This window comes from Harpia harpyja, chromosome 8 (genome assembly GCF_026419915.1).
Source record: "Harpia harpyja isolate bHarHar1 chromosome 8, bHarHar1 primary haplotype, whole genome shotgun sequence".
NCBI classification, from domain to species: Eukaryota; Metazoa; Chordata; class Aves; order Accipitriformes; family Accipitridae; genus Harpia; species Harpia harpyja.
The window spans coordinates 27,098,667-27,124,474 of NC_068947.1; the positions used below are offsets into that span (position 1 = coordinate 27,098,667).

At 37.1% G+C, this 25,808-nt stretch overlaps 1 protein-coding gene across 1 annotated transcript in view; it reads right to left on the reverse strand.

Moving 5' to 3' along the window:
• Positions 1–25,808, reverse strand: part of NCAM2 (neural cell adhesion molecule 2) — a 331,544-nt gene that overhangs the window by 65,568 nt on the left and 240,168 nt on the right. Inside the window, exons 10-12 of the mRNA XM_052794652.1 lie at positions 18,304–18,491; positions 16,609–16,705; positions 3,555–3,728 (exon numbers count right to left, since the gene is read on the reverse strand). Of these exons, the coding sequence (XP_052650612.1) occupies positions 3,555–3,728; positions 16,609–16,705; positions 18,304–18,491 (459 nt within the window). The remainder of the gene's footprint in view (positions 1–3,554; positions 3,729–16,608; positions 16,706–18,303; positions 18,492–25,808) is intronic.

Here is a 25,808-nt window from a genome sequence, read left to right on the forward strand (position 1 = left end):
AGAGATTTCAGAAAACATCATTAATTAATTATGGACCTATGATTAATTTTTAAATTGTCCACTGTCCTCTCAGTAAAGTTTACCTTCCCAATATTTGTCTATTTACTAAGTATATCTATTTGTAGACTAAGATGACTTTTCAGGTTGTTTTCATATTTACTAGTTTTTGTCATCCCTTGGAGTAGTCTTTGATAATACTGTATTGGATTTGTGTGGCAAGGTTTTGGTAGTAAGGGGGGGTTACAGGGGTGGCTTCTGTAAGAAGCTGCTGGAAGCTTCCCCTGTGTCCGACAGAGCCCATACCAGCCAGCTCCAAGACGGACCTGCTGCCAGCCAAGGCCGAGCGAATCAGTGACGGTGGTAGCGCCTCTGTGATAACATTTTTAAGAAGGAAAAAAAAGTTGCTGGGCCAGACAGAAACGGCAGCTGGAGAGAGGAGTGAGAAGATGTAAGAGAAACAACCCTGCGGACACCAAGGTCAGTGAAGAAGGAGTAGGAGGAGGTGCTCCAGGCACCGGAGCAGAGATTCCTCTGCAGCCCATGGTGAAGACCCTGGTGAGGGAGGCTGTCTCCCTGCAGCCCATGGAGGTCCATGGTGGATCAGATATCCACCTGCAGCCCGTGGAGGAGTCCACACCGGAGCAGGTGGGTTCCCGAAGGAGGCTGTGACCCCGTGGGAAGCCTGCGCTGGAGCAGGCTCCTGGCACGACCTGCAGATCTGTGGAGAGAGGAGCCCACGGAGCAGGTTTTCTGGTAGGACTTGCAACCCCGTGGGGGACCCACGCTGGAGCAGTGTGCTCCTGAAGGACTGCACACCATGGAAGGGACCCATGCTGGAGCAGTTTGTGAAGAAATGCAGCCCGTGGGAAGGACCCATGTTGGAGAAGTTCATGGAGGACTGTCTCCCATGGGAGGGACCCCACGCTGGAGCAGGGGAAGAGTGTGAGGAGTCCTGCCCCTGAAGAGGATGAAGTGGCAGAGACAATGTGTGATGAACTGACCGTAAACCCCATTCCCCATCTCCCTGTGCTGCTGAGGGGGGTAGGTAGAGAATCCGGGAGTGAAGTTGTGCCCAGGAAGAAGGGAGGGGTGGAGGGAAGGTGTTCTGAGATTTGGTTTTATTTCTCATTACCCTACTCTGGTTGATTTGTAATAAATTGAGTTAATTTTCCCCAAACTGAGTCTGTTTTGCCTGTGACGGTAATTGGTGAGTGATCTCTCCTGTCTTATCTTGACCCACCAGCCCTTTGTTACATTTTCTTTCTCCTGTCCAGCTGAGGAGGGGGATTGATAGAACGGCTTTGGCGGGCACCTGGCGTCCAGCCAGGGTCAACCCACCACAGATACCTTTACGATGTCCAAAACCAGTGTGACCTATTATGTTTTTTCAACAAAACCTCTCAGCATTGCAGTTGGGGGACAATGAAATGAAGAGGAAAATACATGCTTGAAAGAAGGTAAACCCCCTGAAAACTTTCAAGTGAGAAAGAAGAATAAACTGAAAAAAGTAAGGTAAATTGCACAAAAGGAAGATGTGGGGAAATAACATGACAGCATGTAGGAACTAATACAGCCTTTTTCTCAAAGCAGCTGAATATTCAGTTTTAGTAAGGATGGCAGCAGAGATCCTGAATACTCAGAGTCTACTTCACAGTGGTATTGTCTTCATAAGGACTGCAGGTATTTGTACTCTGTTTTTAGAATAAATTACCATACAATTCAAACAGATATTGTACTAAAATAATTCCAAGAAGATCAATTCATGTTATACAGAAATCTCCAAAATGAGCTGTATACAACAACTTAAAAACATGTAATGCTGAAAGAATGTTTCAAAATCAAAGTGTGAACTTTTGAAAAAGGCAGCTCCAGTCAACTCTAATAACAACAAGGGTCTGTCAAGTTATACATCTTTCCTAATGTAATCAATCTTTTCATAAACTTCACATTAACAGAAATAATAGGAAAGAAAGTTTTATGGGGAGTAAGGTAAATACACTGTTCTACAAAGTTAACACTGAGGACTTTTTTTTGTTCTGGCTTTAAATTTAAATCAAGCATCTGTGTGATTGCACTCTGTAGTCACTGGGTTTGTTCTCATTTGAGTACGTTGCACCCCACTACACAGACTGGTCACTTCAGGTTTTAGTATTTGGTACATTGTAGTTCTCCTCAGAGAAATTTATTGCAAATTCATTGAAGGAAGTAGCTATGACAAAAAAAGTCTCAAACTTGGTCTGAAACATAACATGAAAAGAAGGGAAGAGCTACACTAATGTCCATTAATGTGCATGCCCTGCAACTAGAGGAAGCACATTGTCTTCTTTAGATCTTCTAGTACTGAAAGAAATATAAGCTATACCAGACTAAAATGAACGCTACTATGATTTGAGTCACCATCTCTGGAGATGAGTCACCATCCCTGGAGATATGCAAAAAGCGAGTGGACAGGGTACTCCAGGGCATGGTTTAGGGGGCATGGTTAATGGTTGGACTCGATGATCTTGAAGGTCTTTTCCAACCGAAATGATTCTATGATTCTATGATTCTATGATTTACAGTATTACATTTATACACACAGTTACTGTGTTTGGTTAAGAAAAACAAAAGATAAAAAGTCATTATATGTTTCTTTGAATATATGTTAATTACATGTTTATTACATGTTTCTTTGAAATAACTGTAATTTGGAACATGCTCTGCATAGTGCAGAATTTTTCTGTGTGGATTATGGGATGTGAAAGGGAAAGAGATAACACACATTACATCATTTGCTACTTTTTTCCTCCCATCACTGTGATGATAGCTGCAAAACCATTCACCTCCTGTATAAATCAGAAGACTGTTGGGGCTATTTTAACTTGCACTACCTGTTAAAAATATCGAAGGGTAAATATAGATGCAAGGGATTACTGATCTGTTGAATATATTTTGTCAACATTACTCTGTATAAACACCCCACCTTGGCATGTACTTAGAGAATTCTTGTCTGTTTGGGGAGGCTTATACTCTTTTCTGCCTTTAGAGAAGTGCAAAGAAGGCATTTAATGTTTGTTGCACAATACTCTTATAGATACGCTTTTGAAACATACGTCATTAATATTAACAGGTATGTAGAAAGGTTACTAAGTAGCTCAAAATCAGTAATTAATGCCCAGGATTAAATATCACATAATAGCTTACTTAAAATTTTTAATTTAACTGCATACATAATGCACATTCTCAAACTAACTCCTCTGTGATTTCTAATCTCTTTGTAATGAACAGCTTCAAAAATATTTTTCATATCTACTTGACTGGGCAGTGAAAAATGCAAAATAATTGTAAATTTGTTCACCAAACTTTTTTAAAACTAAAAAGTAATGGTTGCCTTTTACAAGATTACAGTAAGATTTCTAATTGGCGTAAAGAGGTCTGCATTAAAATTAACTGAAGACACAGTTACTGGACTAAGACTAATGGAGAAACAAAGAATCAGTTAAAATATACTTGCATTCTTTTCCCTTGACATTTTTTTCAGTTAAAATACTTCCATTTATTTTTTGTATACTTACTTTGAACTCCATGGGAGCGAACTATTTTCCAGGTTTCTGAGGCTACCTCTTTTACATCCACTTGGTAATGATGAATGGGCACACCTCCATGTGAATCTGGCTTATTGAACAAAACTTTGGCAGTGGTTTGTGACAACTCTAAAACTCGTACTCCATAAGGATTTGATGGCACATCTAAAAAAGTACAAACATTAATTTAATAATCAGCAGCAACTATACAGACGTAAACAGTTGATAATCTACCCCAAAAAGTCTCCTTTGCATCTTGAAGGGATAAAAGATAAATATTGAATATGATGTAATAATGTTTGCGTTAGATAAACAGATTAAGCTTTGTAATACAGAGCTGTAAGAAAACCACATTTATTTTCTTGTATGCTGAAGTAATGCAAAAAATTTTTCCATTTCTGCCTTTCTTTTATAATATGATCTTGTTTAATAGCTAATTTCATCATAGGAAAATGTAAGAGACTATTTTGTTTACTGTATAATTACATAAAAGAGAATAACAAACTTTAAATCAAATTTTACAAGAGGAATAGTTATAGCTAAATAGATCATTCAGAGTCTGAATTCTTCTAAATGTGATTATGACAAAAAATTGCAGAAATAATTTGGCCATTTTTATGAAACTCTGAAATACTGCTGAAAACATGAATCCTTTTTTTCTTTTTTTTTGAAAGACTGGATTCCAAGCTACTAGAAAGGAATATTAATGGAAGGTTTCTATTCTCTTTTCAGTTTCAGAAATAATTTGCAGAATAGGTGGAAAGAAACGTTTTATCTGAAATCAAAAGGACGTGCATATCTTTTGAAGTAGAAAAGAACTACGAAAATAAAGCAGGTGTCTGTAGGTGTTGAGATGCTAGATATGAAACAAAACCAAAAAATTAACTTTGGGGTCAATACCTTTTTAAAAATAGAAACATTAAGTTACTTTTACAATGTATGACCAAACTAACACATAGAAGACAAAAGATTAAGTTTTCAGGACATGCTTTAGTGGGCATGGTGGTGTTGCGTTGACGGTTGGACTTGATGATCTTAAAGGTCTTTTCCAACCCAAACAATTCTATGATTCTATGATTTTCTAATTGTCCTACATTTTAAAGTGTTATAATTACAAAAAAACTGTATTGAGAATACTAAGAAGAATTTTAGTTCTGTGGACAGCAATTTGAAACACATTAAGAATTTCTCTTTTGATACATCCGACAATGATTTGCATACCTGCTTACAGATTTGACATTGCTTTTGTCTCCATGATATGAAAGATATTTTTATAAGGACATGCAAGAATTTGAGCCAAAGCCTATCATTTGGTTAGTGGGTACTGAACCATTTACATAAAATGTAGTCTTTATTCAAGGGCTGTCAGACAGTTGGGAATAAAAAGAGAGTCAAACTGAGCTTCACCCAGTATTGGTACTTGAATGAAAATGAGCCAAAAATGTCTATAAAATATTAAATAATGGGTTTAAGGACATATTCAGCCACGAATTCTCAGGAAAACAAGACCTGCCAAAGCTGCTCTAAAGGGGATGATTTGTATAACTTTTTAATAATCAGGCACCTAAATTTTTCAGAAAAATTCTCTAACAGTTGTCAGAGTTGAGTGTCTTAGTGCTAGTATCATACCTCTGTAAATTCTTACAGTTAGCATTTCTGAATATAGGTCTCCTGAAACCTCCAGTGCTTGGTGCTCATTGGGTTAAAACCAGCATAGATTTATTTACATGGAGGAACGATTTTAATATCTTTTACTTAGAGACACAACTATATGAATCCATGACGTTAAAGATTTGAGTAGAATTCAAATCTCAGCTTGAGGGATTCAAACCCTCAAATCCTTTCTTATTCCAGGAAACATTCATTTCATCAGGATATGGGATGTTGCAGGAAGTTTTCACCCTTCTTAGCGAAGCTGTATTACTCTGCAGAATGGAATTCAAGATTCATGGTCAGACAGAATGTGACCAAATGTAACCAGTATGCTATGCATCCAGGAGAACACAGACCTGGGTTTTGAATCTTTTTCTAAATTGATCAAAAAGCTGGGTTTTTTTAGAAAAAAGAAAAAAAGTTCAAAAAACAATACAGATTTCTTTCTGTGATCACATGGAAGAATTATATATATATGTTGCTTGCAAAGTAAGCATTGATCCCAAAATCAGAGGAGGATGAGAATTAGAACCAGCTTGTGACCCTTCTCCTCCAGATTCTCATTACAGCTGAGAGCAGCATTTTATTTTTTTTCCCTGACAGTGACAGTACCTTAAGCACCATTCTGCCTACTGATTCCTTCCCTCCCTAGCTCAAATGACTGTTCTGAAAGGGGTGGGAAAAATACAACATAAGAATGCCAGCAAAACAATCCAGGATAGCCAAAGTAAAGCATCATGGCACTGTGTGAGTGATGTGGATACCAATCACTTGGGAAGATGAATATAGCTCTGCAGTACTGAAGACGAATGGTCTTTGGATTTAATTGCAAGCTCAAAGCTGCTGTGGATACCTACAATATTACAAATGGTTTCTAAACACTTTTATTCCTTTTCTGTTGTTAAAAGAGTTCAAAATGAAACAAACAAAATAATTGTTTAAGGTTGAATGAAAATTTAATTTCACTCAGGCTGGTTTTATGTTAGTTTTTGTATGCTCTTTCTATAAGGCAATTCACTGCTACTTCAGTCTGGATCAAAACAATTATTTGGTCGATGCTATGAAACAAAAGTGTGTTATTTACATATCCACTCTGTTCTTGACTTTCAAAATGTTAAGGAGATATCTTTTCCTTCTGTGTTTATGTCTGTATATGATTAACTACAATAAACATGGCATAGGGAAGAAGAAATCCTTCAGGAAGAACCTTATGTTCTCTACTGCAAATTCAAGTATAATTTCTGCCGAATGAAGATATGATTCCATTTGGTAATAAGAATAAAATGAAGCTCCTGTGAAAACCCAGTAAAATATTTTGCATAACTAGCACATTGCAACATGTTTAAAACTCATTTAAGTGTGACTTACATCCACAATACTATTTTAAATATGCATCCCACAATCCAAGCAACCCACATGTGTAGGTAACTTTTATGCAGTTTTCAGAGTTGAACTACATCAGTTCTTAAGAAAAGAGTGAATCACCTGAAGAAAGTATAACAGGAGACACATTCCTAGTCAAAATCACAAACAAATACTAGCAATTCCATTAAGATAGAATAAAATACCTACTATCTCTTTCAGACTAGGCAAATCTATAACTTTTTCCCCAAAGAAGATCATTAGCAGCATAATGAACTGAATCTAATCCTGTAGTTCTCTAATGAGGATGAATTTGATCATGCAAGGTTAACAGCCCTCTGGTCCTGATCTAGCTAAACATCCTAGCATTTGAGCTGTCCCCTGTCAGCTGAAATTATTTGGAGCATTGCCATGATTTTCGTGTTACAATTGCAAGGCTTTTGGCTCAATGTTTAGCAGGAGTGAAGAATAATTTGCAAAGTTGTGTACTCTGAAGTCTGCATCTGGAAGGATAGAACTGTGGATGCTTCTTGTTCTTTTTGCTTCTAAATCCAACCAACCAAATGAATCGTAGAGGACTTTAGCTATGGGCAGTGATTACTCTTTCATATACTGTTACTGATATAAGTTGGTGGACTATATAGTAGAAAAAGTGTAGGATTTCTCTTCTATGATCTAAAGATCACTTAGTGATAGCACAGATTCTGGTGTACTTTCTTAGAAGTTACACTGCTGTTTTTGTTATCATTATACTGCTGTCTATACAAGTGATAGTTTACCAAAAGTTCAGCCTTTAAATTAAAACAAGTCATTAAAAAACCCCAAGCTGTCATGGTTTAACCCCAGCCAGCAACTAAGCACCACACAGCTGTTCACTCACTTCCCCCTAACCCAGTGGGATGGGGGAGAGAATCAGAAAAAAAAGGTAAGACTTGTGGTTTGAGATAAGAACAGTTTAACAGGACAGAAAGGAAGAAAATAATAATGATAGCAGTAACAATAATAAAATGACAATAATAATAATAATAGTAAAAGGATTGGAATATAACAAGTGATGCACAATGCAATTGCTCAACACTTGTCGACCAATGCCCAGTTAGTTCCCAAGCAGTGATCTGCACCTCCCTCGGCCAGCTCCCCCCCCAGTTTATATACTGGGCGTGACATCACATGGTATGGAATATTCCTTTGGCCAGTTTGAGTCAGCTGTCCTGGTTGTGCCCCCTCCCAACTTCTTGTGCACCTCCAGCCTTCTTGCTGGCTAGGCATGAGAAGCTGAAAAAACCTTGAATTAGCATGAACAATACTTAGCAACAACTGAAAACATCAGTGTGTTATCAACATTCTTCTCATACTAAACCCAAAACATAACACTATACCAGCTACTAGAAAGAAAATTAACTCTATCCCAGCCGAAACCAGGACTATTATTACCCAACCTGTTCAATAACTGACAACCATTTATCACTGGGGATTTTCTTTTCAAGCTATTTTTTGGATAGTTTTATGGAAGAGAATAATTTTCCTTCTGAGAATTTAGCAGTCCTGGTGTAAATGGAGAAAAGGAAGTGATGGTGTCAGAGTAGGTAGTGGGGTCAGAGATTTATCGTCCAGTTAGCTCTTGTCTCCTGCCAGTATGTTCCTAGTGCAGTTCTGCAGCTTTCTTGCCTCTGAATATCTGGCATATATATTGACTGAAAGTAACTATGTCTAATGCTGAACGTAAGTGGTATCAGGACCATGGCAGGGAAAGAGATGGGGCTGGGGAGAAGAATTTAGAGTCAAAGATCTCCATGAAATAGTTCATGCTGGTACATCTATGCCACCTGGACACTCACAAATCTATGGGATCAGATGGGATCCATCCAAGGGTACTGAAGGAACTGGCGGAGGAGCTTGCCAAGTCACTCTCCATCATCTATCAACAATCCTGGTCAACAGGGAAGGACCCAGATGACTGGAGGCTTGCGAATGTGACGCCCATTTACAAGAAGGGTCGGAGGGAGGATCCAGGGAACTACAGGCCTGTCAGCTTGACCTCGGTACCGGGGAAGATTATGGAGCGGTTCATCTTGAGTGTGCTCACACGGCATGTGCAGGACAACCAGGGGATCAGGCCCAGTCAGCATGGGTTTACGAAAGGCAGGTCCTGCTTGACCAAGCAGCTATGACCAGGTGACCCACCTAGTGGATGAGGGGAAGGCTGTGGATGTTGTCTACCTGGACTTCAGCAAGGCCTTTGACACTGTCTCTCATGGCATACTCCTTGAGAAGCTGGCGTCTCATGGCTTAGACAAGTGGATACTCTTTGCTGGTTAAAAAACTGGTTAGCTGGATGAGCCCAGAGGGTTGTGGTGAATGGAGTTAAATCCAGTTGGTGGCCAGTCACAAGTGGTGTTCCCCAGGGCTCAGTTTTGGGGCCAGTTCTCTTTAATGTCTTTATCAATGACCTGGATGAGGGGATTGAGTGCACCCTCAGCAAGTTTGCAGACGACACCAAGTTGGGAGGCAGGGTCGATCTGCTTGAGGGTAGGAAGCCTCTACAAAGAGATCTGGACAGGCTGGATCGATGGGCTGAGGCCAGTCATATGAAGTTCAACGAGGCCAAGTGCTGGGTCCTGCACTTGGGTCACGGCAACCCCATGCAGCGCTACAGGCTTGGGGAAGAGTGGCTGGAAAGCTGCCCAGCAGAGAAAGACCTGGGGGTGCTGGTTGACAGCCGACTGAATATGAGCCAGCAGTGTGCCCAGGTGGCCAAGAAGGCCAATGGCATCCTAGCCTGTATCAGAAATATTGTGGCCAGCAGGTGCAGGGAGGTGATTGTTCCCCTGTACTCGGCACTGGTGAGGCCACACCTCGAGTACTGTGTTCAGTTTTGTGCCCCTCACTACAAGAAAGGCATTGAGGTGCTGGAGCGTGTTCAGAGAAGGGCAACCAAGCTGGTGAGGGGCCTGGAGCACAAGTCTTATGAGGAGCGGCTGAGGGAGCTGGGGCTGTTTAGTCTGGAGAAAAGGAGGCTGAGGGGAGACCTTATCGCTCTCTACAACTACTGAAAGGGGGTTGTAGCAAGATGGGTGTTGGTCTCTTTTCCCAGGTAACAAGCAATAGGATGAGAGGAAATGGCCTCTGGTTGCACCAGGGGAGGTTTAGTTATTAGAAAAAATTTCTTTACTGAAAGGGTTGTCAGGCATTGGAACAGGCTGCCCAGGGAAGTGGTGGTGTCGCCATCCCTGGAGGTGTTAAAAAAATGTGTAGACAAGGCACTTCAGGACATGGTCTAGTGGGCATGGTGGTGTTGCGTTACAGTTGGATTCGATGATCTTAAAGGTCTTTTCCAACCGAAATGATTCTATGATTCTATGATCCTTAGAATGGAGAAAAATTTCAATATTAAATGTATAGGTTAGGCTCAGTCTTGCCTTGATGTCCTTGCTTGGGGAAAACTGCAGTAGATATCTTACTAAATCAGTGGGAGGTCTGGAAAAATAAGGAATTAATTAGGAAACAGGAGCACAGCTAGCATATAAATACATAAATAATGAATGAAAATAAGATACATGCACAGAAAGCAGAACACTTTTGCCTTGTTGATAGTTTCACACATATGCTTATTGAAACTTTGTTGCTGTTTGGTTTTTTAGTAAAAATCCTTTAGCTGATGCTGCTAAAGACGTGCATGGCAAGTTTTAGCACGGAGAACTAGATTTTAGATCTGCCGATATTTTTGTGGAGGTAAATGGGATTTTGGCAGCAGGAAGGGAAAAGTTATACAGAGAAGTAATCTAACAATCCTAAAAAAATAAATCAATAAGATCCCATAAAACTGTCTTGGAACAGAATATTATTATCTTTTTTATTATATTGTTCTCCAGGGAAAATTAAGTCCTATTTCTTTGATTTTATTTTGCCTGTGTGAAAACACAAGTATTTGGAGAAAAAAGCAACAACATCCATTAACCAGCACCAAAGTGCCAGCACCAAACCATTAAATTTGATGTTGTAGTCCTTGTCAGTTATCTATCAACCTTATCATATTTTGAGCATGACCTGATTTCATAAAACAGGTTACAGGATGTAATTTCTGTGAAGCTCAATTTGCTTCATTTGTTTTTGATGTCATTATTCTACTGCTTCACTGACTTCCTGTGTATACGGGATGCTTAAAATACATTTAATTAAATAAAGTGGCATGGGAATTCTCAATATCTAATGACATCATAGAATGTATTTTAATTCTGCTTTTTAATTCCCTGTAATTTTGCTTTAGAAAGGAAACAGATATAGCTTCTCCCATCTCTTTAAGTATTCTTAAATGTCACCACCTCTAAACGCTGTAAAATCCTTGATGTTCTATAGTATAGTGTGCAAAACACATAATAGGGACGATTTGCCAAGACACGTTTGAAATTCATCATCAGAGTTGTATGACATAGCTAATTTGTAAACTATGTTCACTGCCTGTTGGTACAGTTTCTGCCAGCAGTTGATCCTGTTAACACTTAGTCACTGTAAGTCTCTGTGTTGAGCTGCAGTTCCAGGCATGATGTGATGAGATCAGAATCTCAACTTTCACGAAAAATGAAAGTATCCTTCTAGGTGCAAAGACTGAAAGAAAGACTAAAGCAAAAAGGTGAATCAGACTATTTATCTGAACTTTTAACCCTTTTGCCATCCCAGAATAGAAGAAAGGAAGGGAAAGGGAAGTCTAGGATGAGTAAAGCCATGAGAGTCTTAGAGGTGAATCATGATTTACTTTTTAGGGGCTCTGGATTCAGACCAGCTGTACACTGCTATGTGAAAAATACACATTAATATTTAAAGAAAAAAATGTATTTGAAAAATCCAGTTTAGCTCTCTGTGTCACAACCTTAACATTTACCATTTTAAGATAATAAATTATCTATTCCAACAACATAGTCCTAGACTACCGATGGCCGTACGATTTTCTATTTATCTATACAAAAACAGTTAAAATAATTATACTGAGATCTCAACAAAAAGGAAGAATGCTTTGCTAGTTCATACCACCTCCCTGCATACTGATATTTCTCATAAACTATGACTGAACTAGATCTCGGCAAATCTAGGAATATCTGTGCTCACCTCAGGCTCTGAAAGCCATTGAGACAATCTGCCAAGCTCACATGGCTTACCAAAGCCTAAGCCTGTCACAGAGAAAAAACAGAGTATAAGTAGACTTCTAAAATAAAAGTTGTGGTTGTGACATGAAGTAACTAATTTGCAGTGGCAAGATACAAAAAAGACTGGGGTTCTTTTTGCATTGTACATGTTACTCACACAGCAATTTAAATGCTTAAGCAATGAAAAAGGAGGACGTCAACCATGTGGTATTTTTAAAAATCGATCACCACAAGTCAGGTGGTGAGCACATCTGATTAAGCTTTCAAAAAGCACTGAAGTTTCTCAGCATTTAACAGTAACAGCCAGCACCTTTCAGTGTCAAACCTTAAATAGGCTGCAGTTCTTCAACTGTTTTGAAAGGTTTAAATGAAAGTGTCTGGAATTCAGGCTGATTCAGTAGTTCTGTATAATTTGAGTGAACAGGTATAGTTTTCCTGTCTTACAAAATGGTATGGTTGCAAATTGCATCTAAATTCTGAAAGAAATTTTTTTCTATCATCAGTAAGTCTAATTTCTTAAGAAGGGCAACAGAAATAAAGATAATGGCATTGTGACAGTATGATCACTTTTTAACTAGCTGTAAAATTAAAAAAAAGGGTAGTTTGATTCTGCTGAAAACAAGCAAGGCAGAAAGATGGAACAAAACATGAAGCAACAAGTCATTCCTGTAGAATTTTAAGAGAAAATTATTCAGTAAAATTATCATTATTTGTAAAATTTACCCTAGCAGCATAGTTTGCTTAATACTGTCTCCCAGCCAGAAACAGTATTTATTTTTGCCTGACAGAGCCATTGTGAAAGTATGCTACACCCCAGCATTAGTATTTACAAAACCAGAAAGAAATCCAGTCTGTATTGAGATGCATGAAAAAATTTTATAGGCTTTAATATGGAAAATATCAATCATTAGGGCTTCCTAATCTACCAAAGTAAAGCAACAGAGGTGGTAAAACTCAGAAGAAAGCTGCATTTGACATTTTATACCTGTAATTATTATGACAGTTTTATCCTCCATCTCCCCGGTTGTTTTTCATTTCCAGCTGATGCTAGTTTAAGTGCAAAACTTTTAACAGTGAACTACATTTGTTATTTGCTGGGTTTTTTTTCCCCAAAAAAGTCCATTTAAATGCAAATGCTAAACTTATCAATCTTTCAGGATACTGAATATTATGCATTACACTACTGCAAGTAGTGCCTAGCATAATGGAGCCCTGACACCCCCAAACCCAGTGTTTCCAGGCACATGTAAATACTACACTACAAATGGCTTATGTTAAGGATACCTGTTCATTATTATTACTACAAAATTTGAGTTTGTTCTATTTTCTCCATTTCATAACATTGTATAGAATGTCCATATATAGCTCATGCTTTACTAATAACTTCCCATAATTCTTTATTCATTACATATTCACTAAATATACCCTGATTTACCTTTTTATGTTTATACCTCCAAGACATTTTTTTTAAGTGTTCATCAATATTTCTGAAAAATTGACTGAAAAATGTTAAGCAAACTGTTGCAAAAATAGAGAATAGTAAGCTGTTTGAAAAAACTGGTATCAGTAACATCTCTGATATAGTCATATTAAAATGCCAAAACAGGATTATAGCTTGTATGGAGTTATTTGCTCTCACTTGCATTTGTAGGGGCTCTCATGTGAGAATTTGCTGAAATACAATGCATAATCAAAATATCATGTTCTTTTTCAATTAATAATTAGAATTACTTTGTATTAAAATTAATTAATTGTTCTCATATGTGTATTCATCTTTATGAAAAAACAGTGCACAGCAATAATCACAACTTGAGTTCCTCTGTTTTCATTGGCATAATTGTTCTATTTTCTCAGCTTTTTCTGTCCTGAGAGGTAAGACACCAGAAGGATGCGAGTGGGATTTTTCCTTCCCTTTCTTATCATTTATGTTCATGGCTTTAAGAAAGAATTCTAGTGGCAAGTCTTCTGTTTTTGAGAGAAATTGAGAAATTATTGTAGCAGCTTTCACATTATACTTCTACTGCTTTTCCCTTCCAGTGAATCCTCACATGTAACAAATCTTAGAGATGATACTCCAGAGACAAGTGTAGCACCTAGCCCAGCAGGCCAGGCAGAACCAGTGCTGCTGTTGAATCAACAGATGCACGTGTTGCCCCAAAGAGAAAGCATGCTACTGAAGAGAAATAGATGTAACTAACTAAAATCAGAGGGTTACGTGCAGTCCTTTTGTTTGATGAATTTAATGTAACTTTGCAAATCCTATGCCAGTCATGAATATTTAGAAAGTCAAGTCCTGAGCTTTTTAGAGGGCTAAATCTACTTCCTAAATTAAATGATGGCAAAAGTAATATACACATAATAGATATAGTTAATCAAACCTATTGAAATCAATGCCAACTTCCTACAAGTTTCGAGATTTCTTAATTAGAGACAGAATAATTGGTATAGAAATTAATTGTGTTCCTCCTTAAAGTTTAGAGCTTTTTTAATACTACCTCAATTTTGAACATCACAGGGACCATTCTTTTTTCATATTTGTCGTGGTTTAACCCCAGGCAGCAACCAAACACCACGCAGCCGCTCACTCACTCCCCCCCCACCCAGTGGGATGTGGGAGAAAATCGGGAAAAGAAGCAAAACCCATGGGTTGAGATAAGAACGGTTTAATAGAACAGAAAAGAAGAAGCTAATAATGATAATGATAACACTAATAAAATGACAACAGCAATAACGAAAGGATTGGAATGTACAAATGATGCGCAGTGCAATTGCTCACCACCCACCGACCGACACCCAGACAGTCCCCCGAGCGGCGAAATCCCTGCCCCCCACTTCCCCGTTCCTATACTAGATGGGACGTCACATGGTATGGAATACCCCGTTGGCCAGTTTGGGTCAGGTGCCCTGGCTGTGTCCTGTGCCAACTTCTTGTGCCCCTCCAGCTTTCTCGCTGGCTGGGCATGAGAAGCTGAAAAATCCTTGACATTAGTCTAAACACTACTGAGCAACAACTGAAGACATCAGTGTTATCAACATTCTTCGCATACTGAACTCAAAACATAGCACTGTACCAGCTACTAGGAAGACAGTTAACTCTATCCCAGCTGAAACCAGGACAATATTTAATGCCACTGGTAGCACTGATGAGCTGCTACAGTCATAATTTTAGCCCTGTTACAGAAACCCAATTGTTCAATTCCATTGAAATAACTGGGATCAACCAGGTAAATGATCATGAACATGACCGAAGATTCCACAAACTGTTCTTGTCTGGAATTTCTTTTCACAAAAAATAAAATTATTTTAGGTATGAATTAGATTGTGTGAGTCCTCAAAAAGGGGTGAGTTTTGTAAGGTGGAAAGTAAAGAATGTATTGTAAAGAATGATAGCATGTAACTATCAAAGGAAGATCAGATTTGCAACACAGCTAATAACCCCAAAAAGTTGTAAAATGAAGGGGAATGGATCTTCTGGATGGTGTAAAATTGTGTCACATAGAAATCTGCTGGTTTCTCAATAAACCCCCACATTTTCCTATCTTAGGAAGCTCATCTCTTTTGACCACTGTTCAAAGACAAATAAATAGTATAGTATTCACAGTAAAAGTGTGTGCTAGTAATCTATCCTTCAGAGGTAATGGGAAAAACTTTCAATGCTGTGTACAACTTCTGAGAAATTTTTTAATAAACAGCTGTTTTTTATAACTCCTGAGACACCAAAAGAAACTAATTACACTATTGAGCAAAACTATAAAAATTAAAACACCAGGCCAGGTAAGAGAGCCTCCCTATGACTGGATGTCCACGTTTCAGCAATGCACCTCCAAAAGTCCTCCTAATAAGGCTTCAGTTTATTTGCTTATTAAAAAAACAAAATTATAACCAAAAGTTACAGCTGAAACATTCAAGATCGTAAAAAATAGACAAGTCCTACTTTAAAAAAAAAAATTATACAAGACCTTATTTCTACCTGTCCCTTTCAATATGTATCAACCAGCCTGGCAGTATGGTATGACCTGAAAGTTACATGATGAAAATGGTCCATAACAATGCATCGCAAGGCTTGTATAGCTTTCAGTATGGCTGTACCTTTGGTACTGTAAACTGCTTTATAACTCCATAGATGTCATTAAAGCTCGAACAATTTGCATCATCTCAGCATGTAGATCCAAATGTTGGGAGACCTCAAAGCTTGCTGAACAAGCGTTAGCCCATTCCACAAGAAAATGTAATTGAAAGAAATCCTAAGAAACTCTCATTTATTCTCAGTTAATAGTTATTTCTGCCAAAGAACAAACCTACAGTCATATTTTTGTATTTGCCTAAACAACAATAGACAGACCTAAAAACATTCAGAAGTTCTGTAACAATTGGTTGTAGAACACCTCAGAGCTTAAATTAACTCAATCCAGCTCTCTGGGTAAAATTCTGTTTTTAAATAACTGAAAGTGCAAATGAAGATAGAAATTCTTTGCTGAAGTATTTCAGTCTTTTGTCATCCTTGGCTTATCAAGAAAATACCAGGGAGAAAAAGGAAAAAAAGACTTTCCTAATTCTTTCTTATTTTTACCACCTGCAAATTGTATGTCTGTCCACTGAAATAATGAAAACACATTGTTATAAATGTAGGATGTAGTAAGGGCAAAGGAAAAGACGTTAGACTAATTTCATTTTTTCAAATTTCAGAAAGCCTTAAAATTAAATCCAAAGATTCATATTCTGAGGGAACTGGTTTCTTTTACTTTATATTGCAATTCAACTTTCAGAGAATTAAAATCAATTGCAAACATTCCACTGGAGTAAAGTAAACAGAGAAAAGTGTGTCTGAACTTAATTTTGATTAAAATAGAAAATATATTTAACAAAAAGGAAACAACTTTTTAACTTACCAGCTTGACCAAGTGTATACTCCTGATATCTTGTTCCTATTCTGTTTGTGGCTGTACAATTATACCGTCCAAAATCACTGTCAGATGTGGGAGCAATCTTTAAAATGAATAGTTTGTAAATATTAGTTTCTAATCAATGATGAAAGTTCTTTAAAAAAATCGGAAATGCAAATACATTCTCCTTAACCAATATGCAAATGCATTCTTACTTCAGCCTATCCAGTATGTTCTCCAAATACAGATCTAAATACACCCTTTTTTGTATTCCCCCTCTCGAATTCAAATGAGGAAATGAAATAATGGAAAATAATTCATGTTTACATTTTCACTCTTAAACAAGAAAAAAATCTAATAAGTTCACATTTTTTTCACCAATGTTGTTTGCACAAACTGTTATTTTGACTGAAATAAGCAATGAAAGGTCTGAAAATTGCTGATTCCTATAGATGATGCAAAAATAATATTTTATTTTTTCTTGTTTCAGGATTTGCAATACACCAGACATTCAGGGGGGAAAAGATGATGTAAGGGATGTAACTCAACTGTAAATTCAGGTGAATAAGGATTTAAGACAGAACAGATAATAGATACCACAGGGAGCTAATGTCTTATTGGAATTCAGGTTGCCTGACCCACTGTTTGGGTGACAGTAGAATGGAAGAGCACTTAGAGAACCACAGACTGTAAAGCATATTTTGAGTTGTTAAGCTTTACTTAAAATAAAAAAACCCTAAAGATGACCTCCAAACAAGAGTATGACTGTCTCTTTAAATATATATCTTCTACTACAAGAAATAAGGTTACTTGTTTGGACTTTAAGAAAAAAACATAGTTTTTTTCAGTGGACTGCACACCTCTTTTTTGGGATCTGAAGTAGGTCCCCCACCGTGATTAGCTCTATAGCTTCTCAACCTTTTTTCCTATGGCAACTGAGAAGCTTATGCTCAGACATAAGCCTGATACTAGATAGAAATGGAGAAAACTAACTTTTTTCACACCTGTGGAAGAAGACAGTATGTCGTCCCTGTAACAGGTGAGACCAGGGCTGGAGACACTGGTTACACTTTGTTGTGAAATTATTAATTAAGGACCATGATTTGCTATACACTATTGCTGAGTCGTTCACTGTTTAGTCAAGTTAATAAAGTAAACGCATAATTAAGGTCCACTCTTAGTCCTCTGCCTTTCTCAGGTTTTGTTCTCACATTCACCTTTTAGATAACAGAAGGGAGTTTAGTTCTTATTTTACCAATGCCTCCGTGAGGAAACAGTTGTTATCAAAGTCAATTGCAGTTTATTATCACTTTACCCTTCTGCTTTGTTCCTGACTGAAACCGCACAAATCTTTTTGTATATGCCAAGCACCTACCAGGTAGTCACTTTCATTTTTAGTATTAACCTGATGGGTTAGTTTTATATTTATTTATGTATTTATTTACTTGCAAGAAACACAAGTTACATTTTTGTTCACTGCAGATGAAAAACTGAGCACGAGTCATACAAATAAGGTTTATGTTCCCACTGCTCACAAGAAATCTGGAGATAAATCAGTTCATAAATAGTTGGGTTTTTTTAAAAAAGCTTTAGTTATGAAATTGTAAGTCTTATCCTTAAATGCACTCTATAGTACTTGCAATGGTACCAAGCTGAGGAAGAAATTAATGTCAACACATTGTTTTCTATTTTAAGCCTTACCTCTAGAATCAGCTTTCTCCCTGTACTGTAGGTCTTCAGATGTGTTGTATTTTTTACCGGTAAAACTAATTTTCCTCTTCTCCACTGAACTGAGGCAGACGGATTTGCTAACACTTCACAGCTTATATTGATGGGATTGCCTTCCCAAGAGTAATACATGGTTTGATTTGACACAAACATTGGAGCATCTGGAGAAAGGAAGTAACACACAAATATATTAACTGTTTTAGTAAAACAAGCCATATACCGCTATCCAAGCATTCATGTTCACATAGAAATTTCAATTGATTGCTGTATCAATTTATAATGGAAGATGAAAATATCAGTATTCAGCCTTCAGTTTCTTGAGCCTTTCTCCTCTCCTGAAACTGTTTCAGCTGAAATTCTCAGGAATAGGATACCTGCTAATTGTATTTAGCATTAGGCAACATCAGGCCCCATTATCTCAGAAATGACAAAGAACATGTCTTCCTGAAGATGAGAAACTCTTCAGCCATAACCTTGTATGAAAAAGGGGGGTGACCTATGAAACTTATATATATAACCTGTTCATTTGCTGATTTTATAGTGTCTTCTTTTGCTATGGAGAAATTACATTCAGTCTCCAAATTTTCATAGATGTGTAAGAGCTTCACCCATTTCTCACTGGAACTATCTTATACTTTATGAAATCTTTCTAAAGAGATCTATTTAGTTGTGTGAATAAACCTAGAAGAAAAAAATAATAAAGGAATACCTAAAATGTTGCAATGTTACTCTACCTACTTCAGAAAAAATACTGTGTTTATCAATACACTATTTAGGATAAACTTTATACCAGTTCCTTATGAAATCATCAAGCTACAGACAAGCAAAAAGATGGTGCATCTTCCTTACAAACCTGCTTATAAATGGCTACATTAAACATATAGCCAAACAGTGAGTCTGACACAGAGGAAACTGCTGGTTTGCAAACTAACTATGATTTCCAGATCACAATGCCAGTAGTGACAAGAATTTTCTGTTCTACTCACTATTTCTCTGGATAGCAGGAACAGTTTAATGGTTGCAAGAAAATGAGAGGCAGTAGCTCCTTCCCTGCTCTTCTACTTATGTCTTGGGTAAAACATATTTTTTGTCTATCAAATATTTATTTGTAAATAATTTTTTTTTATTTTAATCCCACTCTTGTTGTATTTTAAGAGTATCAAGGAAATATTCTTTATATTACTGAAAGTCAAGGAAACTCTCTAGCACTTTAATTCCAAAAGAGAATTATCAATTACAGCTGGTGTCACGGTATCTCTTTTTCGTATTTAAAATATATATATGTATATATTTTTATTTTGATAAATAGCTCCTAAATGTTTCTAGATGTGTCTCTGGAAATTCTATTCTAGTCTTCTCACGAATAGCTTCACTTTAGGCTAGAAAATTGTTAATAGGTCTATCAGAGACCAGAACTTAGCACATTTAACTAAGTAGTAAGATTTAGCTTCAGGAATGGTTTTAAACTACTTGGTTGTTTCTGAAGTGCACATTTTCAACTTCTTTCTGTTTTTGCCTTTGTCAAAAAGCATAACTTTTTGGTGACACTATGCTGCTGCTGCATACATGCATACAGGCTTTGACAAAAAAGAACTGTTATCAATAGAAGTTTTAAAGCACAGATCAAGGCTGCTACATTGCTCAACACCAGCAGCATTTTTTTAAATAACTATTCAGCCCTTATTTTTGTAGGAAAGCAAGTGATTTCATCTAAATATATAAAGTATGTCTTCCTATGAATTTATTTACCAGATACAGGAGCTCATCTTTCTTTTCCAAATCTTTTAATAAGTAATTCTATTGCTTCTTGATTTTCACAGACCTTTAAAAAAACATATTTCATCATCTAAACATCTTAATGCAAAGAATGGACTATCAAAGAGTCTTCAGGATGTCACATGTCACACTAGTGGACCTCTATGAAGAAAAAAGCAAACTGCATATGCCTGGTTTATGGTTAAGTATGGTCAAGAATCTCAGAATATCAAGAGTCAGAGCCTTGGCTTCTTCTCTGGAAATGAAGTTAGTGGTGGAAGCCACTTGAAGGAAAATGGCACGAACAGACTTCTGCCCTGCAGACAGTTTTTGCACCTAATGTGTTCAACATATGGATCAGAAATCTCATCAGAGTGTTCATGAGGCACAAAATGTGGTTACTTCACAACAAATTTTAGATAAGCACTGTCTTCCAATGCACAATTTCTCAGAATAAGTTCAATGCATTAATGAACATTAATGAACGTGGAAGATAGAAAGATGTTCTGTCTAAACCTGACTAACTTTCCTCCCTAGGTAACATCATGTGGTTTGATGCTCTCTGTTGATTTAAAAACACATGTGGCAAACTCATATCCTATTTAAAAAGTCTTACAAATGAAGAAGTAGCGTACACTTTTCTATTGCAGGTACAAGCATTTAGGAGAATAGGCACTTTTAGTTCAGACTGATGTCTCTTCTAAAGCTAGATTTGGATGCCTATGGTATCTGTTCATTTATAATTTAAAAGAATAAGTGAGTTATGGACTGCCATCTGTACATGACTACAGATACTAACAGACAGTTATAACATCATAAACCAGAAATGGGACTAAAAGTCCATCAAATAAATCTATATCCCAAAATCAACGACTCCCAAATGTAAAGCATTCCTAAACAAAAAGAGCTTCACATTTCCCCTCTCAGAAAGTCTGGGTAAAAAGGCTTTGTAGCCATTTCCCCAGCAGCTGAAAGTTCCAATATAGCAAAAGGAAGAGGACTATGCTAATGGCTTGATTCAGACAAACTGTCTTAAGACAGACAGATGATTTTTGATTCCTTGTCAGGAATAGATTAAGAAACCTGGAGTGATGTTTCACACAAAGAAAATAACTCTGGAAATCATTTTTTACAGTACAAATAAAAGATATTTTACATTTCTTAGAAAATAAAAAAAAATGAGTTGGAAGGGAATAACTGGTTTATAAAGATATTTTGTTTTTTTCTTGTATGCTATTCATCACTAACTGCATTATATTATGCTTAAATGGTTACAGAATTAGTATTTATCAAACAGAAACACACAATATGTTTAATATAAAATAAAACATCAAAAAATAACAAACCCTAGAGCCAAGACTTTGAAAACATAAGGTTGACTATTTTATATGTCTACAAAATCTGATCCCTCCAGTTTTCTAGAATAACTAAGAAACAAATTAAGTTAATAAACAGAACATTTATCAAGAAATTCTATCAAGTGGAAATGAAGTATAAACAAGTCAAAATGAGAAGGTGGACCTTCTCATATGTTAACATATGTTAAGGATACTTAAATACAATATATGTAGTGTATAAAAAGAAAAAAGCTTCAATGCTTTGTGAGAAAGTTAAAACCATTCAAAAATAAAAATATGCTCTGCTTAGCTTCTGTGTAACTCAGTATTAATCATCACCTGACAAAAAGATCAATTCAAAGTGTAAATAAACTGTTCTTTTTAAGCTTTTGTACATAAAGTACTACCAGTTAAGACAACATACTGGATTTCTAAGTAGCTAAATACAGAACTAGGAGCTTGAATACACTTTATTTTAAAAAAGGCAACCCTGATGATATTTATTACATCTGAAACTTATGGCGCTCTACTGAAAGACAACCCCAAACTGCAGACTAAGTACAAACACTACTGTTCATATTAGTTAGTATAGGCACACAATAATTCATAGAAACATAGAATGATTTGGGTTGGAAGGGACCTTAAAGATCATCTAGTTCCAACCCCCTGCCAAAGGCAGGGACACTTTCCACTAGACCAGGTTGCTCAAAGCCCCATCCAACCTGGCCTTGAACACTTCCAGGGATGGGACATCCGCAACCTCTCTGGGCAACACGTTCCAGTGCCTCACCACCCTCACGGTGAAGAACTTCTTCCTTATATCTAATCAGAAATGACCTTCTTTTAGTTTAAAACCATTGCCCCTTGTCCTATCACTACAGGCTCTGGTAAAAAGTCTCTGTTCATCTTATAAGCCTCCTTGACATATTGAAAGGCTGCAATAAAGTCTCCCTGGGGCCTTCTCTTCTCCAGGCTGAAGAATCCCAACTGTCTCAGCCTTTCTTCGTAGGACAGGTGTTCGACCCCTCTGATCATTTTTGTGGCCCTCCTCTGGACCCACTCTAACAGGTCCATGTCTTTCTTGTGCTGGGAACCCCAGAGCTGGACACAGCTCACAAAAGGTGAGCAGAGGGGCAGAATCACCTAGAATCATAGAATCGTTTTGATTGGAAAAGACCTTTAAGGTCATCGAGTCCAACCATCAACTATGCCCACTAAACCATGTCCTCAAGTGCCTTGTCTACACACTTTTTGAATACTTCCAGGGATGGTGACTCAGCCACTTCCTTGGCAGCCTGTTGCAATGCCTGACAATCCCTTCAGTAAAGAAATTTTCCTAATATCCAATCTAAACCTCCCCTGGCGCAACTTGAGGCCATTTCCTCTCATCCTATTGCTTGTTACCTGGGAAAAGAGACCAACACCCCCCTCGCTACAACCACCTTTCAGGTAGTTGTAGAGAGCAATAAGGTCTCCACTCAGCCTCCTTTTCTCCAGGTTAAACAGCCCCAGTTCCCTCAGCCACTCCTGATAAGACTTGTGCTCCAGGCCCCTCACCAGCTTTGTTACCTCCCTCAACCTGCTGGTGATGCTTCTCTTTATGCAGCCCAGGATATGATAAAGTTCATAAGTACTGTTATAAGCTTGAATGGTGAAAGATGGAGCATTATTTTGGAGAGATGAGGCAATCCAAATGAAAAAGATGCCTCGAAGGAACAAAGACTATATCACAAAGGTATAAAATTAAACAAAACTATTCTATGAGAGTAGGATTCTGTAAGCAATTATAACTTTAGAATGGCATTTTAGAGTAGTTAATATTATGTCACTAACATAAGTTAAACTCAAGCTGTTCATTTTCCCAAACAAGAAAGAAATTGACAGGTCAGCATTCCAATTAGGAGAAGTGGTTCTGGATAACCTGTATAAGACAACTAAGTAAGAGAAGCAAACTCTGACCTGAAAACTGTCTCTAGCATCTAGATATCCTTGTTAGCCATAATATCTGAGAACAGTGATTCAAGAACAGGCTAATACCTCATCTGTCTCATCCAGAAGGTAATTCAATTAACGACTTCAAAAATCCAGCTCTGGTGTATGTTCAGCATTATACACAAAATTGGATATGGCAAATGACCTCATTCAGGACGTGTTCCAGACAACTGTAATAGCAAACTAGTGTACAGAATCAGATTTGCACTTCTTAATTTAAGGTTTTCAAACTTTTGGACATTTGTTCCTCAAATAATTTGTTTTCCTGAATCATACAATGAAAATACATGTCAGATTGTCAGGTCTAAGACGCTGGAACATTTTGTGTAGTATATTACTGGAAGCCTCCCTCTTAGATGGTTAATATTGACATAGGTTTCCCATCATCAAGGACTTTAATAAACCACATCCTCTAGCAAATCCAGTAATTTCCTTGCCACCACTCCTGTAAAAGTACCTTAATTTTTTGTAACTCTGCCACAATTTGGTTAACAGCCATCTGTCTTTCTCTTGTATTTTCTCCTTCATACCTGTTTCGCAGTAGTCAATATTTTGGAATGAATAGCTTTTCCCTGGTGATAAAGTAGAAGAACCTCCCAGACAGGTACAATAATTGTCACATATTCCTTGTAACAAGAAATAATATTAGAAAGACTTAACAAATGAGGCCAGGTGATTAGATTTTAATATATAACCGTCCTTGAAAGGAAGATAGGAACTACAAAGCTTCAGGGTTACTAACTTTTACAATTTTACTGCTACTATCATGATCATGTGGCTGCAAAGAAAAATGTGCAAGATCTGCATGTGAAGTTTCCAAATAGAAAAGCAAATGAAATTTATCATATACTAGGTTTTAAATTACCATGATTATTAGCTAAAACCAGAGGTTATTTTCAGAATCCATCTCATCATTTTTGCAGAGGTACATGTTTCTTTCACAGCAAGTGACAGGAAACACCACTCTCAGTAATGTTTCCTTTCCCCCTCCCCATTCTCTTGGTTCCTCTCAAAATGCATTACATTAAAACATTATTATTCAATAGTATCATAGACTATCTACAAATTAGATAGTTTATGCAAGAGTAAGAGCCCCCTCTTACTGGCAAGCAGTACTAGTCCCTGATAGCCTTGACTATGATATTATTTTTAATATCCAAACACCACACTAATTTTTTCATTTCCATAAACATAGACTAAACTTAGTTATCATGAAGATAAGGTCTCTTTCTTCTAGATGCAAAGTATGTTGTTGATAATGGCACCTTCAACCATAAAAAATGATGAGCAATGAATTCATGCATAGTCCTGGTGCTTGGTGCTGCCAGATTCACAGAAATTCAATGCATCTATTTTTCTTTGAGTTCCACTTGACATTAAGGAATTGTATTTGGTTGATCACTTAAAAAAAAAAAACCAAAAAACAAACAAAAAAACCCACCCAACCAAAACCCACAAAACGAAACAAACAAAAAACCCAAGAAATTTTAGTTTCATAGAAATATCTGTTGTGAACGTATAAACCTGTCTAAAATGATCTAAACCTGTCTAAAATAGGAGAAGAAATTATAAAGAAATCATAGCTAGGTAAAATAAGCTAAGTATATCAATAGTGATATTTAAAAGAAACTGTCCGCATATATCTATCAATCATTTTTTAAGTCAGTAAATCACCAAGAACACTGGCCATCAGAACTAGAACAGGAATACTCCCCCTACAGATCTCTCACAACAGCAGCAATATTTATTTTAGTAATAAAATGATTGGATATTGCCAATTACTGACACATTATTTTTGGATGGCACCAATTTGTGTCAAAATTTCAATTGTTATATGTATTCTAGGACAGAATTACTGGAATAATTTAGGATGGCTAGACTTCTGACATCATATATTAGATTACATAATTCTCTTATAGCCAAAAATGAAAAACTACAATGCCTTTCTCAAACCAGGATTCTAACCCCCATTTCTCTTCCTCTCCTACTTGTCACATTTTCAGAACAAAATCCAGCTTCATATCTTTACCTTCCGTATTTTCCTACCTGTCATTCTCACCTCCACAACATGCCTCCTAATCTATCTATCTGTCTCCTATATTCCCAAATCATAATTTGTTCCTGTATGGAGCAAGGACTCTCATCCTCATTATCTCCTTAGTTAATTTTTACACACAATGCTGTCCAGAAAACAACAACAAAAAATCTCTAAGAGACTTTAAGGAACAGACTAAAAAACCCAAACAGCATTGCTGAAAATACCTTGTATATCCAAATCCATTTAAAACATGTGGTCCCCCTAAACCTATACCTTATATCCCTCAGACCTCCAGTATAGTGTGCTCAAACTCGTGCAGTATTTCCCTCTTTACATTAGCCCTGTGCTGCTCCCAG